Source organism: Biomphalaria glabrata, chromosome 1 (assembly GCF_947242115.1).
Source record: "Biomphalaria glabrata chromosome 1, xgBioGlab47.1, whole genome shotgun sequence".
In the NCBI taxonomy this organism is placed as follows: Eukaryota; Metazoa; Mollusca; class Gastropoda; family Planorbidae; genus Biomphalaria; species Biomphalaria glabrata.
This window is the reverse complement of record NC_074711.1, coordinates 71,785,475-71,803,356: the sequence shown is the minus strand read 5'-3', so window position 1 is coordinate 71,803,356 and position 17,882 is coordinate 71,785,475. Positions and strand designations below refer to the sequence as shown.

At 35.9% G+C, this 17,882-nt stretch overlaps 1 protein-coding gene across 1 annotated transcript in view; it reads right to left on the bottom strand.

The window, feature by feature from the left end:
- Positions 1-17,882, bottom strand: part of LOC106075668 (calcitonin receptor-like) — a 128,432-nt gene that overhangs the window by 21,429 nt on the left and 89,121 nt on the right. Inside the window, exons 9-10 of the mRNA XM_056012520.1 lie at positions 1,901-1,986; positions 275-407 (exon numbers count right to left, since the gene is read on the bottom strand). Of these exons, the coding sequence (XP_055868495.1) occupies positions 275-407; positions 1,901-1,986 (219 nt within the window). The remainder of the gene's footprint in view (positions 1-274; positions 408-1,900; positions 1,987-17,882) is intronic.

Here is a 17,882-nt window from a genome sequence, read left to right as displayed (position 1 = left end):
CTCTAGAGCTAGCTTTTTGGTGTCTCCGCCTATTAGCCTGTGTACAGAATAAAGGAAGTATGGGTAAGCTCTTTTTGAAGTTATATGATTGTTTATTATGAACTGTGCGGCAGAATCAAATGTTCTAAGCACTTCTGTTGTAGCTCAATGCATAAATTCACTTTTATTTTGTGTGTTTGACAGTGTTTATGTTTATCTGAAAATCTCCACTGCAGGTGAAACAGCGACAATGACCATACTGACAATAACGACACATTGACAACATAAATCTGACCTGACACGCCGGAAGTACTGAGTTGACAACACGGGCGATGGTCATAAGCGTCACATCCCGCGGCTGGGAGAAGAATACCAAGTTGGCCGTCCCCAGTAAAGGCAGAAGTACGACCGTGGCCTTGATAGCCTTCCTGGATATGGGACAAATCAGACAATGTAATCAAAGAATGTGTTGAAATGACAGGAAACGCGAGTTGTAAATGTTACAGAGAGTGAGCCATCAATAGAATCAAATCTGTTAGAAGAGATTTTTTTTTAAGGAGACTGTTCAAAAGGCAACCAACGTATGAAACAAATTAAAATGGATGATAAATAAGTGAATTAATGAATGCAATTTAATGTCGATAGTATTGACAGTGGCGTAGCAACCATGGCGGGGATAGGGTTAAACAGGGCCGGCCTTAGGCCACTGCAACCTATGCGGTCGCAGTGGGCCCCGCGCTTTCATAGGCCCCGCGCTAATTCTAAGTTTAAATTATTAAATTAAACCATTATAACTTTTTATATAATAACAGGGTTTCCACGACCTCCTGATTTTCCAGGGCCTCCAGAAAATTGCCTGAAAAGGCAAAATATACGAAAAAGTCCTGAGAATCTTCTGAAATTATAAAAATCTCCTGAAAAATAGAAAAAATTGTCAGTTTGGGATGCTAATAAATAAAAATGGCATTTAATAAAAATTTATTGCTATGACAAAAGTATTTTCTAATTTAAAAATTCTTTATTTTGATATCATGCTTATCCCTACCTAGACTAGGCCCCGCGCAATCCGTTTCGCATAGGGCCCCGCAATAGCTAGGACCGGCCCTGGGGTTAAACGAGCCCGGGCTTATGACCTAAACGGTTCCACAGTGACCCTTGGAATATAAATATAAAAACGAAAACAAAAGCGTTTGATTGTGAGAATTTTAATGTTTTGAATTGTATTCATGGATTATTTGTTAGGTGTCGTTGAGGAATTGATCGTACTGACACTAGTACTTCTAAGTGATAGTCCAAGTAGGGAAATGCTTCTTTTTTGCAATTATATTTTTCATACAGAATGACTCGATTTGGCTTTTTATTCAATTCTACCATTCAACCTAATGTAAGGGAGTACTCCATCATATTCTTAAACCTGAGCCCACCAGTACCTTGCTACGCTCCTGACGGAAAGTGCAAGTAAGTGCTGGATATGTGTAGTTAGTCTCCTGCAGTATAAAACACATTTCTCTTCCTCGTGTGCAGTGCGTTATTGTGTGGGTGGAAATGTTGGTCTAACCAGAGGCGTAGCATCCATGGTGCGAAGGGGTTCAATGAAACAGGACCTATGGCCATTAGGGGCCCAAAGCCTGTGACGTACCAACCATGGCAACTGTGGATTTCAGTGCGTTTGGGCTAATGACCGATCGGGGCCCACATGAGCCGAATGAAACTATTCCATTTGAATACTTTTTTGGTCAATATACAAAGTACTCGATTTATTCGCTACCGGTACTCACTAAATTTATCTTATGGGGGGGGGGGGGGTTCCCCACCAACATTTTCTTGAACCCGGCCCCACGAGCACCTTGCTACATCACTGGGTCTAACACGTTCTGTAATTACGTATTGAGGCACAAGAAACAGTAAGAGTAATCTTTACCTAATTCTCCGTGACTCCATCAGATTGTTGTTTCTCAGTTTGGTGACCAGGACACGGATGATGTTGACTAGGAAGGCACTGTTGATCTGAGAAGTAGCCAACGGGAGATCATCATCAGAAACTCATCAGAAATATATAGTGCCAGCGAGCAAAATAAGGTCAAATTTACATTAGGTTACAAATATTCAAATGCTTTAAAACTACAAGATTTACAATGAAAATTATAATAATAACTTTTTAAAATTAAATTTCCTTTACTTCGAAGAAAGTAAATATTGTATTTTCAGCCAGCCTCAGTACCAACTGGCTAAATCTATCAAATGATCATGGCGTGGTACAGGGGTTCATCAGAGATTTGGTTTTTGGTCTACTAATTATTGAACATGTCCATCAAGTCGGGCTTCAAACTCCTCAGAGGTTACCGATCTGTCAGGCCCCCCTCCCCAGCCACATGTCTCATACTGCCTGTTCTATCAAATTAAATTGCACTGTGTAGTACTGAACCAAATATTGATTAAAAATAAACAAGAACAAACAAATACTTTTGTAAAAAACTCGATTTTTTAAAATCAATCATGTAAATAATTTTAAATAGAGCAACAATAATAAAATGTTGCTATTTCATACGTATTGCATGATCAGTGCGCTATGTTCCAATCACCCTTTGGACCAGTTCTGGTAACTCAGAGGTGTCCGTGCTTTTTTCAAAAACTATTTTAAAGATCAAAATTTATTCGATTCTAAATTTGAACTCGAGGTCTGAAGCCTCCCCGATGGAAATCCGTCGCGCAAGCCAAAGAGTACTTATAAAAATATAAGGTTTTATCATTTATTACATAAAACTTTTAGCAGACGACCTTATTCTCTACACATAGCTTATATCCACTTAGTTTAGTACTTTTCCTATATAAAACATAATTAATTAATTGCGACTAATTGATTAACTAATTGGTTTTTTTTTTTTTTTGTTATTGATTTTTGTTTTGTCACCGACATTCCAACTTGAATGGGAGGTGGGGGGGGGGGGGGGGACATAGGATTCCTACCAGACAGAGTCAGTTGATAGAAGCTTGGTAATAACAATAGCCTTCAACCCTAAAACCACGTACTTATTACTGCGAAACACTTCTCAAGAAGAGTAAACTTAAGTAAACTAACACTCTACTACTCACGCTGGTTTCCAAACCTAGGGTTCTGGGTTCGATTCGGTGAAGACATTGATTTTGAATTTCGGGATTTTTAGGGCGCCCCTGAGTCAAACCAAATCTAATGGGTACCTAACTTTAGTTGGGGAAAGTAAAGGCGGTTGGTCGTTGTGCTGGCCACATAACACCCTACTTGTTAACCGTTGACCTTAACATCATCTGGCTCATAGATCGCAAGGTCTGAAATGGAAAGTTTTTTTTACTTTAAACTTGTCGTCTGGATTTAAATTCGAACTGTTATAAAAAAAAGTCCTTCAAATCTATACGTTCAAAGAGCAGTTGAAAGGTCATTTGACCGCGTGCACGTCTAGCAGTTTACTAGAGAATTGTGTAGCCAGCACAAACAACCCTTTACTATTGGTTGTGAAAAGCTGTACTAGTTGAAGCTAACTAGCTCTGACTTTTCTCTAGTACTTACTAAATGTCCGTTAAACATTTCCACCCATTCGACATCTATGATGTATGCCAAGTATGTCTACAACATTGTGAATGTGTAAAATAACTTTACATTGTTTAGAAAATAAAGTAATCTTAAAGTAATTATTCTATACATTTTAGGGACGAAATAATGCGTTTTAAAATTAGGCCTATTTTAAACACCACAATTTACAAAATAGTTGTGTATGATTGATGGCTATTGAGACATCACGGCAAAATAGCTTCGACTACTTTGGTTTTATTTGATTTCATTTTGCCTCTCTACGAATTTATAACATTTTAATCTCAACATAAAAACTATTTTATGTGGCTAAAAATTATATTGATCGGCTTGGCGAGCGCTGTGTTGATTGTATGACTACATTCTCAACATCTGCTGTTTGGTATCATCTCAACAATTTTTTAGATCTCTAAGGAGACTGATCTATAAGAGTGTACCAGTGAATAAAACAGTAGTGATTCTTGTTAGCCATATCTTTCTTATAGACAGTCCACACCAACATCGCTGTCAATGATACATTCTAGAGTTACACTGAAGTATACCAACACATTTTTATCTTATTTAATCAAGAAGTTTAAACCTTGAATCCTAATACCAGGCATTTACTGGGGGCACGGTGGCTGACTGGTAAAGCGCTAGGCTTCTGAAAAGATTAGTACCGTGTTCTAATCCTGGTGAAGACTGGGACTTCTAATCTCGATATCTTTAGGACCCACCTGAGTCCACACAACTCTAATGGGTACCTGACATTACTTGGGCGGTAGGTTGTTGAGCTGGCTACATGACACCCTTGGGCCAAGGGAACAGATGGTATATACAGTATGCATCATCTGCCGTATAGATCGCAAGGTCTCAAATGGACATTTAGTGCTACAGTCTAACAGAGACAAATAATTAGAAATGAGACCTTCGTCATCTCCATCAAAGTATTTTCACGTACACATAACTTAACTTACACACACACATACTCAAGACATTTAAACTCAAACACACATTTGCAGTTTAAAACAAAACAAAACGCCACAGTATCAGTAGACAGACACACAAACAAAATAGAAGACAAAATAATGATTAAGTAAATAACAAAACAAAACACCATACATTATCATTAAAAATCTTGGTCAAAGTATCATGCATTGGTGGAAGAGTAGCCTATCTAGACTCTACTATTGGAACTATTTGTGCTGTCACATCCGGTTATGCAGTCAGACAGTCAGAAACACACATGCATATAGGATAATAGGATTATAAGGAAATAATAAGCATAAATATATAAAATAACACTAAGATGTACAACAAATCCTGTAAGTCTAATGCCACTAGTCGACTTGTTGTATTAGATAAGAGAGCTTGGCAATGGACAGCTCTCTGGAATAAAGTCAATTACATTCGGTTCTGTACCATTCAGTTTTAGTGCAGATTCCAGTTTCTTCCAGTTGATCTCTCGTGACGTACAGACGTGAAATCGATGGTATATTTATAGCAAACTTAAACCTACGAACGGAACTTCCCCCAAAAGAAACAGTAGTCACGATAGTTTTGCGCTGTTGTTAGCAACCAGGTCTACAGGAGAGGATTACTCGCTCGATGTATGTACTGATCTCCCCTTGGACCTGGAGCATCATTATTTTGACTAAATATCAGCCAATCTCTGATCTTTTTGGGACATCAGATTTGGAAAAGAAAACATGAGAAAAAAATAAGATACCCAATCTAAGAGGTCTTAATTAGATGAATATGACACATTTCTTTAGGCGATTTTGGACATTGATATATTTAATTGGAAAAAAATAAGGAGGAGGGGGGAAGAGTGGACGTGTCCCTACAAAGTTTTAGCGGCCCCCCTGGATAGGAAAAGCGGCTATTAGTTTTGTCTGGCCCGTCCATTTGTCATGTTTAGACCTCTCCTGTTATTTTAGGTCTTGATAGTTTGAAAGGGAAACGTATTGTTTTTAGAATTAAATATACAAACCTTTTTTTTAATACACCATTTTTTCAAATTATTTACTATTAATAGTAAAAATTAGCATCAGGGTACTGGCATATGGAGGCGGACCGACCCGCCCTCTCCCATACGTTTCTTCATCTCAGATATATCTAGTGCAAAAATAATTATAACTAACTTTTACATTTGTCTGAAACTACTTAAAAAATTAAGAGTAATAGGCCTTACACATCTCGCCCTCCATGATTGTTCAAAACATAGCGAAACTAAAGTTGTGTAACAGAACTAAGTTTCATACGGACTTAAAGAGTAAAAATCCCATTTCAGACCTTGCAATCTATAGGGCAGATGCTTTTATAGCTTACGGTTAACGAGGGTGTCATGTGGCCAGCACAACAACCAATCGCTTTGTTAATGCCACGTACCCTTTAAAGTCTGGTGGACTTAGGGGCGCCTTTAAAATCCCCTAATTAAAACTTCCACTCTTCACCGAGATTCGAACCTGCTTTTACAAAGGGTTAGGGTTCACTTGTGTTAGGGTTCACTAGTGTTAGGGTTTTGAAAAACAAAATCGCTAGCCCCCCTTTTCCCATGTGTTCACACGTAAGTTAGTAGTTAGGTTTTCATAAGTAAAGTCTTGAAATTTGAAATGGAAGAGCAGCAGACAATTTGTCGTCAAATGTACAACACTATTGTCAGGCAGAAACAGCAGGAGGCGGCCGCTGCGTCAATCTCCTGATATTGAAATGTTTAGTGTCTTACTTTTGAGAAAAGAAACAGAAGGGGAGGATATGTTTGAAAGTAAAGTCTCGCTTTGTTGAATGGAATTGTTTCACGTCATGACATGTCTCGTTTTATGGATACAATCCACATCCAAGTACATTGTCATTAGTTTAACGGGGGTGGGGGGAGGCATGGCGGCTAAAAGAAAAAAAAACTAACAAAATGTTCTGTTAAAATTTGTTGGACATGTCCTGTTTGTTGGACAAGGAATTTTGAAATGACCCTGATGTCTCCAACTATAAAATATACACAAAGTCTTAGAGAAAAAGTTTGGAAATAAATCAGGGTTGATGATAATGAGAATATATTACAGATAGTTTATTATACTAATCAACATTCATAGATAATTAAATGTTTGAAGTTATACATATGTACACATATTAGATCGAAATTTCATTTATTTTCTTATTTTTTGCATAGTTATAAAATGTAAGTCGATTAAAGGGAATTGATGGACTGGATCGCTGCCTGGTCTAGGGATGTGCGCTATGGACAGTGGTCTTGGTCTTCCCTGGTTCGAACCTCCCCCCCCCCTGCCATCCCCTGCCCTCAGGAAGAAAGTTTGTTAAAGGATGTAATCATCTTCAATCCTGAACGAACATCCCTGGCATGTCAAACAAAGAATAGAACAAACAACTTCTCTAAACATTTCTGGTCTCACACTTGAGCAATTTCCGGCTCGAAACTTAACGGTTTTTTTTTATGTCACGTGATAGTATTGTCTCCCTTACAACTTGATAATGGCTGGCTTTGTTTTCAGGGAAAATGACCCTTCAATGAACTCATCCAATCGTTGCATTGGGCAAGACAACAGCCAGTGAGACACTGGCGGATCCAGGGGGGAGGGCGGTAGGGGCAATCACCCCCCCCCCCACTCTGACGACCTCCCCCCCCTTCAGGAATGGGGGGGGGAACGACTTTTAGTAAAGAAATCATACAAATTGTATACAAATTTATTAGTTATGTTAATAATACATACAAACTATTTATATTTCAACCTATTTTAGCTTATTTCGCCCCCCCCTCTAGTATGTTGGCCAATTTGGTGGGATGGGGAGGTGGCGATGGCATCAAGCCCCCCCCCCCCCACCATAAACTTTCTAGTGGGGGGGCAGTCTAATTTATTTGTAGAAATCACAGCTTGTCAACGAAATCAATTAAATATCTATATAATTAAAACTTGTTATTGATATTTAAACCTATCTTTATATTATGTCGTTCCCCTGTTAGCCGATTGGGTGGGGGGGGGGCGAATACATCTGCACCCCTCCCAACCTAAGCCCTTTGAGTAGGGGGGGGGCGATCCTACTTTTAATTAGAAATCATAGTTTGTGAACAAAATTAGTTTAATTACAATATAATTTTTATATTATGTAGCTACACTTCTGGTATCTTAGCCGATTCGGTGAGGTGGAGGGGGGGGGGGCGATTGCTTCTGCCGCCCTCCCCACTCTAGCCTTCTGAATGGGGGTGGGCGATCCTATTTTTATGGAGAAATCATAGTTTTTTTAACAAAATTAGTTGAATATCTATATAATATAAGCTATATATTGATGTTTTAATCCATTTGTATATAATGTCGGACACACGATCTGATCTCAAATTTTATCATAAGTACATATAAAATGAAAAAGGGTTTATCAGGTGGGAGGGGCGATTCATGCGATCGCCTTCCGCCCATCGGACAAACCAATACTTTTTTCTTTTTGTATTCTAGTTAAGAAATTACAAAATAAAAAATGTGTCACTAATATAATTTATATATGCTATAAATTGAATTCTTTTATTGAGTCGCCCCACCCCCTATACTTTAATGCCAAATGCAATCATTAGCAGAAATTATATAAAGGAGCGAAGGTTAATGTTTTCACTCTACCGCCCCTCCCCTTTCCAGATGAAAAGATGACGTTTTAAAACAGAAAAGTCAAATATGGCGATATAGTTTATGTAATTGTACACGAATTTATCTTAGTTATTTTAAGAAAGACTTTGTTTTGGAAAATTTAGAATTGATACGAAATTTCTCATAATAAGAGTAACAATTAAGATGAGGTCTGAACCCAAATATTATTTTCCTAGTCATCTTTTTCAACCTTTATTCAAACTGATATTTTTCTGTTGTAAAATAAAAATTTGGGACAATAACTCACAACTTATGCTTCAATATTTTTTGGAGCATTGAATTGTAGCTCTGTAACAAACCAAATTACAAACATGCCTATTGAACAAAATATATCAGTTACAAATGAGCTTTTTAAAAAAAAATATTATTTTTCGAATAGATGTTTTTTTTGGCGGCGTTCCTCAAAGTCTTAATCTAAATCTGTGAAGTATCTTATCTTTTCAAGAACAAATCGGTTGTATTTACGATGTAGTAAGAGCCTGTAAAATCATATTAGAATATTTTTCAAGTAAAACATTATTCAAAAGGTCCTATCTTAATAGGATGAATAATGAGCTGTAGATGTCAGGAAAATGCGTTTCTACAGTGAAGAATGCAAGAAAACGATTTTGGCTTCGCCCCGATCCCCACTGGGGCAGCTTACAGCGCTCCCCCAGACCCCTAGCTATCAAGAGAAAGGCCTCAGACCCGCAGACCCCCTAGCAATCTAGGGAGAGGCCACATTTGGCTGTTTTTTTTTTTCAAATATTTTTTTTTCGTCTGTGATCCTCAAAGCCTTAATCGAAATAATATGTGAGGTATCTTATTTTTTCAAGGAACAAATCGGTTGTATTTACAATGTAGTAAGGGCCTATAAATTCATATTAGAATATTTTCAAGTAAAACATTATTCAAAAAATCCTTTTTTTTTTTATAGGATAAATAATGAGCTGTGGATGTCAGGAGAATGCGGTTCTGCAGTGAAGAAAGTAAAAAAAAAAAAAAAGATTTTGGCGTGGGGTAGCTTACAGCTGTCAAGAGAAAGGGCTCAACATAACTTTTTTTGTCTGTTTTTTCGCCGAAGGTTGAGAAACACTGCTTTTTTTAACATTCTAATATATACATATATACTGTAAGCACGTTTATGGTTAGCGTTAGGGTTTACTGGGCGTTAGGGTTAGGGTTTGGAAAAAAATCGCCTCCCCCACTCCGAAGTTCTGGATTCGCTAGTGCAGTGAGACATAAAATAACCAACCTCAGACTAGAGAACATTAGCATTAACGATTAATTAGTCTTTGCATTACCTCCTACAGGTTTACATTCTTTTTTTTTTTGTTTCTATTTCTTTAACGCAAGTACATTTTGCCATTTCTTGTTTGCAAGGAAATACTTTTAATAGCATCATCATTAGCAGATTCTGCATTTTAGAAGCCCTGGATAAAAACCCTGCGATCGTCTGTAATCATTGTATGTTTCTATACAGGTCAAGGGCAACAGGCTTTACTGACTTGTCAATGATATGCAATGTATTGCTTAGAAGAGTTCCAGTACCAGGTGACCGAGCCTCGCTCGTTTGAATCATTTGTTGAGGAAATATATTGACTTATTTTGGATCGGGTCAAGACTTCAACTTTGAAAAAGTTGCTTTCGTGTTCTTTTAGTTAGTTTTAAATGTTAATGGACATGGCGATTAGAAAAGAAAGTCTTTTAAGCCCCCCAAACAGAACAAGTTGGTATGGACAGCATAGAGGGACTTCTTATGGTCCAACAGTTACGCTGGAGAAAGCACTATCCCGTATTGGGGGACGAGCGTTTGCAAAAGACAGCTTTGTTTTTGTGAGCTGAAAGGTGGTAGACGTAACAGAAATGTCTCACAGAAACGCTTTAAAGACCAGCTTAGGCACCAACTTGCTTTAACTGACATAGAAGAGAGTATCTGACTGCAGGCGGCTTCAGAACGAGATAGCTGAAGATTTTTTTTTTATAAAGGCGCGGGATACACAAAAGAAAATCCACAGCCAATGACAGATGTAGACGGCGAAAAAAGAATCTAAATCAACCACCGGCATATAATAGTTATGTTTGTGTTGGATGTGGCAAACAATGTGTAAAATGCTGCCCTCCTCCTTAATCAACGGACTCGAAGACAAGTTTTGTATAAAGGCATTAAGGAAACCTGCTTTAAGATGACCTTTACTCCCCCCCCCCCCCCACCACTATAGAGATTGGACCATAGCGCTCTGTTAATGCTATAAGCATGAAAGTTGCACTATAAAAAAGTTATTCAATTATTACAATGCAATTCATAAGAATTCATAACTTTTTATTTTGTATTTTAATAATGCACAGACTCTTACAAACGCTTTGTAGATTAATTTATAATGGAGCTATGGAAGAAAAAAACTTAAATAAAATGTGCAGAGGTATGTTTTTTAAAGGCCCCCGTAAGGGGAAAAAGCCGCTATTAGGTTTGTGCAAAATGTCCGTCTGTCCGTCTGTCCGTCTGTCACACTCTGATCTCGAAAACTAGAAGAGATATGAAAAATATTATTTCATCATTATATGCGGCTTCAAAAGTTTAGGTGCAACGGCTACTTTTGGTTTTCTAAAAGCAAACCGTTTAATTTATAAAATTAATTATGCAAGCGATTTTTTCATAAAAATACACCAATTCTAAAACAATTACGTAAATGTAAGGGAGGCAATGTTACAATATGCTAACAAAGATGGACAATTTTTGTGTATTTTCAGTATCACTAAGTCAAATATATTTTAAAAATGTAAAGGAAATGCTTACAACAAATATAAATAATAGTTAAAGATGTTTTTTTCTGGTCAACTAGCTGCTAAAATTAAAAGAAAACATTTCTGTTTGTTTATAAAGGCTAATAATGCATTTTGTATGTAAATATCACACACATTTTTTTTAATGGACTTTTTATGCAGCGATTTTCGTGCATTAGCGTTACGTCGCTACATGATCGGGTACTAAACCAATTCCTTAAACTTTAAAACAAAATCAGATTTTATTTATTTTTTGTTTAGTGCCCCCATCCGAATAAAAGAAGATTATTTTTGTGCGTTTTATCTGTTGGTAGGTCTGTCCGTCACGATTAGATTTAAAAAACTAGAACTCTAAAAACTATTGAAAATCTGATTTACACTTTAATGTTCCTCCCGTAACATCTCAATAGTTTTAAGTATCTAAAAATTGATTGTTCCGGATTTTTTTGTGCAAAACTAATCAACCCCAACAAATGTTTGTTTGCTCTTCTAATTTATATTACATTCAATTTCCATGCTTAAACGTTGCAAAAACAAATTATCAATAATATGTTGTTCCGTTTTTTATGTAAATAGCATATTAATGCTAAATCAAAATCTCTATACTGACTTATATTTCATTAAGTGTAAAAATGTTCCGGATATTGTTTTATAAAACATGAATTATGCCTAATGATTGTTTGAAATCGCATAATTTACTAATATTACACTTATATTATTTGACAATGCGTCACTATAATTTGGTTATCAATATCAAATTGTTCCGTATTTTCATCTTTAAACAAATTTTAAAAATATCGACAATAGGTTGTTCAGGGCTTTAAAAAAAAGTAATTTACTAGAATTGATTACTGAAAATTACTTTTTAGACATTTAATTTTCTTGCTAAAACATAACATAGAAGTTTTGTAATCAATAAAGAAAGTTCCGGATTTTGTTTCTTACAAATCGTCTCCAGAAATTTCCGAATTTATTTAAAAATCTACTAACGCCAAATAATTGTTTAAACTCCCTCTTCTAATTAATAAACAAATAATCTTTTCATTTAAGAAATAATGTTTTTACGGATTTTTATGAAAAATATTTTAACTCACTACTCTCTTACAGTACATTTAACTTTCTACCTAAAACATTAAAAAATCTAATTATCGTTAATATTATGTTCCGACTTTTAAGCAAAACAGAATCCAAACACCAAAGTAAGGTATGAAAATCTCTCCACATGGCTGTAGTACATCTTATACGAGACCATCCAAAAAATTTAATTAACGGTATTACATTTAGCTGAAATTCTCTTTTTCTTTTACTATTTATACAAACATCCGGAACAATCTATTATATAAACTTTTCAATTGTGTTCATACCTAAAAATTATTGCGATGTTTTGAAACGTAAAATAAAGATTAGTCAATTTTTAATAACTTTTAGTTGTTCTTTTTTTTATATCAAGATGACGGACAGACCGACTGACAGACAAAACGCAAAAACAATGCGGCTTTGATCCTTTTTAAATAAATTCTATTAGAACTCAGTGCACCAATGTCTATGAACCCTCTTTAAATATCTCGTGTAAATAAAGACATTTTTTTATGGTACCGGTACTAGCCTATTGTGAGGTAATGGAATTTTTTTTTTTTGACGTCATATGAATGGACTCTTTAAATGTAGGCTAATGTTAAAAGAACGCACTCGGTGCACCAATGTCTAATAACCCTCGAAAAATTGCTTGTATTAATGAAAACATATTTTAGTCTAACTAAGCCGTGTGACGTAGTGTTTTTTTTTCCTTTGACGTCACATGGAATGAATTCTTTAAATGAAATGCTAAAAGAACGCACTCGGTGCACCAATGTCTATGAACATTCGATAAAAGGCTCGTAATGATGAAGGCGATTTTTATTCTAGCTAGGCCGTGTGACGTAGTGTTTTTTTCCTTTGACGTCATATGGAACGAATTCTTTAAATGAAATGCTTAAAGAACGCACTCGGTGCACCAAAGTCTATGAACACTCGATAAATGGCTCTTATTGATGAAGGCGATTTTTAGTCTAGCTAGGCCGTGTGACGTAGTGTTTTTTTTTCCCTCTGAAGTTATATGGAATTAATTCTTCAAATGAAATGAAAAAAGAACTCGGTATAGTAATGTTTATTAAGCCTCGTTATGTGACTCGCGTATAAAAAAGGAATGATATCTTGATTTAGATCTAATCTAAAATTTTTTAAACTAGATCTAGATTTTTATTACAGTATATCTAGATCTGGATTTATATTCTAATTAAAATTATTTTAGAGTCTAGATCTAGAATTTCTAGATCTAGTTTAGACTAAAATAGACTAGATTAAGATGTAGAATTTCAATTTCTAAACTTAAAGTGTAAAAAAAAAGTGTAGATTTACATTTCCAAACGTTTTGATCAATATTGTAATGTTTTAATATACTAAAACTAATCTACTATTTTTTATTTAATTTAAATTTAAATTTACGGCAAATGAATCTTTGAAACATTATTACTTTTGACCATCAAAATTAAATCACCTCTTGAATATTATTTTCGAATATGCAGATCCGACAGGGATCCGACTTTGACGGGGGCCGCCTCTGAGTTTGTGTAACACAAACTCTCTTTGTAATCTTGTTTTTATTTTTGTGTTTTGTGAGTTTTATTAATTGTTTACACTTTAATTGCTGAGAACCGTGTAGGTGATTTTTACTTTATTGACTAAGCTAATAGACCTTACAATAAGGTGGTTCGCAAAAGTTTAATTAGGTCTATTAATTCATTAAAAGTTATTCATGTTTGCAAAGAAATATTTTAATTAACAGCTGTAAGTCTAATGACGTAAGCGGTGGTTTTCCCTTTGACGTCATGGAAAATTTTCATTCATAAAACATTCCAGCCAAAATTAATTTTTCGATAATGAAAAATTTTCAAAACGATATAACGGTCGACCTAGCTGGGCCTTATGTGCAATGGAATGCGCGCGGCCTAGTCAGGGTAGGGATAAGGATAATAAATAAAAATTAAGATTTTGTATAAGAAAATAAATTCGACGTTGCATTAGATTTTTATTAAATGAAAGCTGACAATGCCGTTTTTTTTTTATCACGCGTAGGATTGACGTTTACCACATTGATTGACACCCCAAAATGACAATTTCGTCTTTTAAGGACATTTTTATGAGTTTGCGATTTCCAGGTGCTCCTAAAAACACGGAGACCACGGGAACTCAATTATAACTTATAATGGTGTAATTGAATAATTTACACCTAGAATTAGCGTGGGGCTTATGAAAGTTCGGGGCCCGCTGCGGCCGCATAGGTTGCAGTGACTTAAGGCCGGACCTGATGATATCCAGCTCGCAGTCAACGAATTTTCATTACGCTGCCGCCTCTTTTTGGTTTACCTGTAAACCTCGGTAAACTGGTAGTCATGTTTTAGAAGTCACCCAAGAAAACCTACTCAGCCCAGAGATACCCCCGCATAGACATCCCTTAATATGGTAGACAACTTCACATATCTGGGAAGCATAGTATCAATTTAAATGACGCATTTCTTTAAAAAGAGGTTGATATGTGATCAGGGTTAGTCTTGCTTTTGGACGCCTCCTAACAAGAGTGTGGCGAAATAAATCACTTCGCCTGTCTGTGGATCTGAGACATGAGTACTTTATAGAAAGCAACTAAAACTTCTTGAACGCCTTCACCAAATATATTTGCACATCATTATAGACATACGGTGGCAAGACTGCACAACAAACAGTGATATTCTTGCGAAATGGTATGAACTTCTTATAGTCCGACAGTCACGCTGGGCAGGGCACTTGTTCCGTAATGGGGATGAACATATGCCAAAGGCAATCTTTTTTTATGTGAGTTGAAAGGTGGTCGACGTAACAGAGTTTCCCAACAATAATACTTACGCGAAGTTTTTAAATCTTTTTGGAAAAAATTTGCTATTTTACTTTGTTACCCTATAACGTAGAGATTTTGCATCACCTGATGTTTCGTACTAAAGCCATAATGAATCAATTAATTGCAATATTAAATGTCAGAACGTAACAATTATAGAAGTTACACTGCAAAGACTTTCTTCCAAGCCAATAATAACCCTATAGTTTTACGAAAAAGATGCAATTTAAAACGTTATGACGTGAGCTGTGGTTTTCTAAACTGTTGGGGGGGACTTTCTATTCTAATCGCCATGTACAATTACATTGAGAACTGACAGAACGAAAAAGCAACTCTTCAGATTGACAGTCTTTACCCGATCGTTCATTTTCGTAATTACAAAAAAATATTCTAAAAATGACTTCGGGTATATTTCCTTCCTTAGCAAATTATTATTCGAGCGAGGCTCGGCCACCCGGTACTATATATATAAATGTATAATGCTTTGAGATGATCAAATCTTGTTATCATTGCAATGTGCTTTGAGAATGTTCGTGTATTTGCCATAACAAAAAAATGTTTGCTAATGCCACGTTTTAGAATGAGGTGTACAAAACAACTAGATGATGGACAATAGAAGAACGTGCACTGCCATGATACAGATTCGATTCCTTTCCTCCTCATCAAATTGATACCCCAGCTGACCACTGTAAGAAACAATGTTATTTTAAATATCTCTTGATGTTATGAAACAACACTTCAGAGCGCATACCACTCAATCAGGCAACCATCCATTTGTTGAATTAAGTAGGTACATACTAGATGAAACTTTGAATCCTATAACATAGTGAGCCTCGCTCTTGCACGGTTCAACATATTTAGCCTCGCTCTCGCACGGCTAAGACAGTAAAAATTATTGATTTCGTATTAAGATGAATTTGTCTCTGTCTTTGTTCTTTTATGTTTCCGTTGAGCAATGAACCACGGGACGTAGCGTCAAAAAAAAAATAAAAAAATTCAATGTGCAAATGTCGCGTGGAGATGCAGGCTTGTCGTTGTGTTTACTGATGCGAGACCAGGTCAATAAATAAACACAAAGCAATCAAACACAATTATCGCATGTGAGACACCCCGACAGAAAGAGAGCAACCCTTATCGTTATGACACCGACACGTGACCTGCATTGTTTGCACAGGGAAACTGAGAAGGAAATGGACATGACACAAAATGTTACTGGCTCTTTGCCCAAGGAAATTTTACATTATTTATTGATGTGTCTCAATGTGTTGAATATCTTCTCTATTGTGTTATGTTGAGACTTATTTAACTTAATGACTAACACTAAAACAATAAAAACATTTTTAAAATATATTTTTTAAAAAGACAATACCTCCTCCATCATTATACTTAAAATATAATAAAATATTTTTAAAACATAAGTAAAAAAAAAAATAATTTGATTCGGGTATCGAACGCTTGACACCTCTCAGCTGCATAAAAATGAACGCCCGAATTTTCTGAATCGGCCAGCGGGTAAGGCATACAACTTTTATTATTTTTGTGTATGTTGATTATATTGGCATCTAGGTCTAACACTAGACCTAAAGTTTTGATTTATAACTCTTAGGATCTAGTCTAGATCTACTTGGAGATCTAGAATGTAGATGTAATCTCTATTGGACGTACGTAAAATAAAAGCAACTCTTACAAACATTAATAACATGGAAGTAACTTTAAATTTATTCTTATCGCAGAATTCCGGTAATGCAGCTGACTACACAATGTTGGCTCTAGACCTAGATTTGTAAGTCTCTAGCCAAATTTATATATATTTATTTTTTACTAAGAAAAATTTTAACGGCCAAACTAGAGGTTTCCCAATGCGGCCAACGAGCTAGTAATTCTTATCTGAGCGATATATATCAACTTTTAAATTTCTAGGAAAATCGTTAGAGCCGTTTTTTAGATTAGCTGTCCGCCCATCCTCCGTGAAAAAGTGATTTGAATAGAGGTATTGTAAAATAAAAGCAGGCTAAAATTAACCAATTCGATTAATCAAACGTTCATCCATTGGACAGAAGCTATGATGCAGTTTGAAAACAAAATAACACCTTGTAAAGATCCTCATAATTGTTATTCAACATAGTCTATATACCTATGCCATGGCAATAACATTTTTCTAACTTTATGAAGTCAACTCTTCTAAAAAAACAATCATATCGCTTTTAACTGACCTTGTATATTATTTAAACTTTTCAGACTTTCTTCTAGTTTTCCCTTTTTCAAAGATGTGAATGACTTCCAAGGAAATATAAATCCTCAAAAGAAATGTTGACCTTGTCCATCATCTCAGACACAAATGGAGAACAAAAAACAAAACTTTGTGGAAATCGGTGTCTTTGTCATTGTCACATAATTTAAGCGGCAAGGTCTCAAGAGATAGGTAAACAGGAAGTTTATTTAAACATTACTTTCTAGAACATTCAAGTCTCTAAACAGAAGATTGGAGAATGAAAGGGAATTAATTAGAATTGAAAAGTTATTACTATGTAGCCTTTTAGATGAAAAGCTGACAAGCGTTAGTAGTTTTAAATACCTTGGAGCTATCATCTCAGATGAGGGAACCAAACCGGAACTGTTGGCCCGAATTGCACAGTCCACAGCAGCCCTTGCAAAACTCAAAATGATATGGAAAGGCATAGCCCTTGACCCCAAATCAGACTTAGGCGCTCCCTGGTCATGGTCACATTCTTATATGCTTGCGAGTCTTGGAAGCTGACTGCAGAGCTAGAGAATCCTAGCAATGGAATTGAGATGCTAAAGAAGGATCCTAGGTATCACATTTTAAGAGAGCATCACAAACAAAGAGATTAGAGACAGGGTTACTGCAGCTATTGGACCCACGATACCTGCTTATTATTGTAAAACTCAAACTAAAGCTCAATGACCATATTACAAGGTCTTCTGGGCTCGCAAAGACCTTCATTGAGGGAACAGTACCAGGAAAATTAAGACGAGGCAGACAGAGAAAGCGATGGGAAGACAACATAAAAGA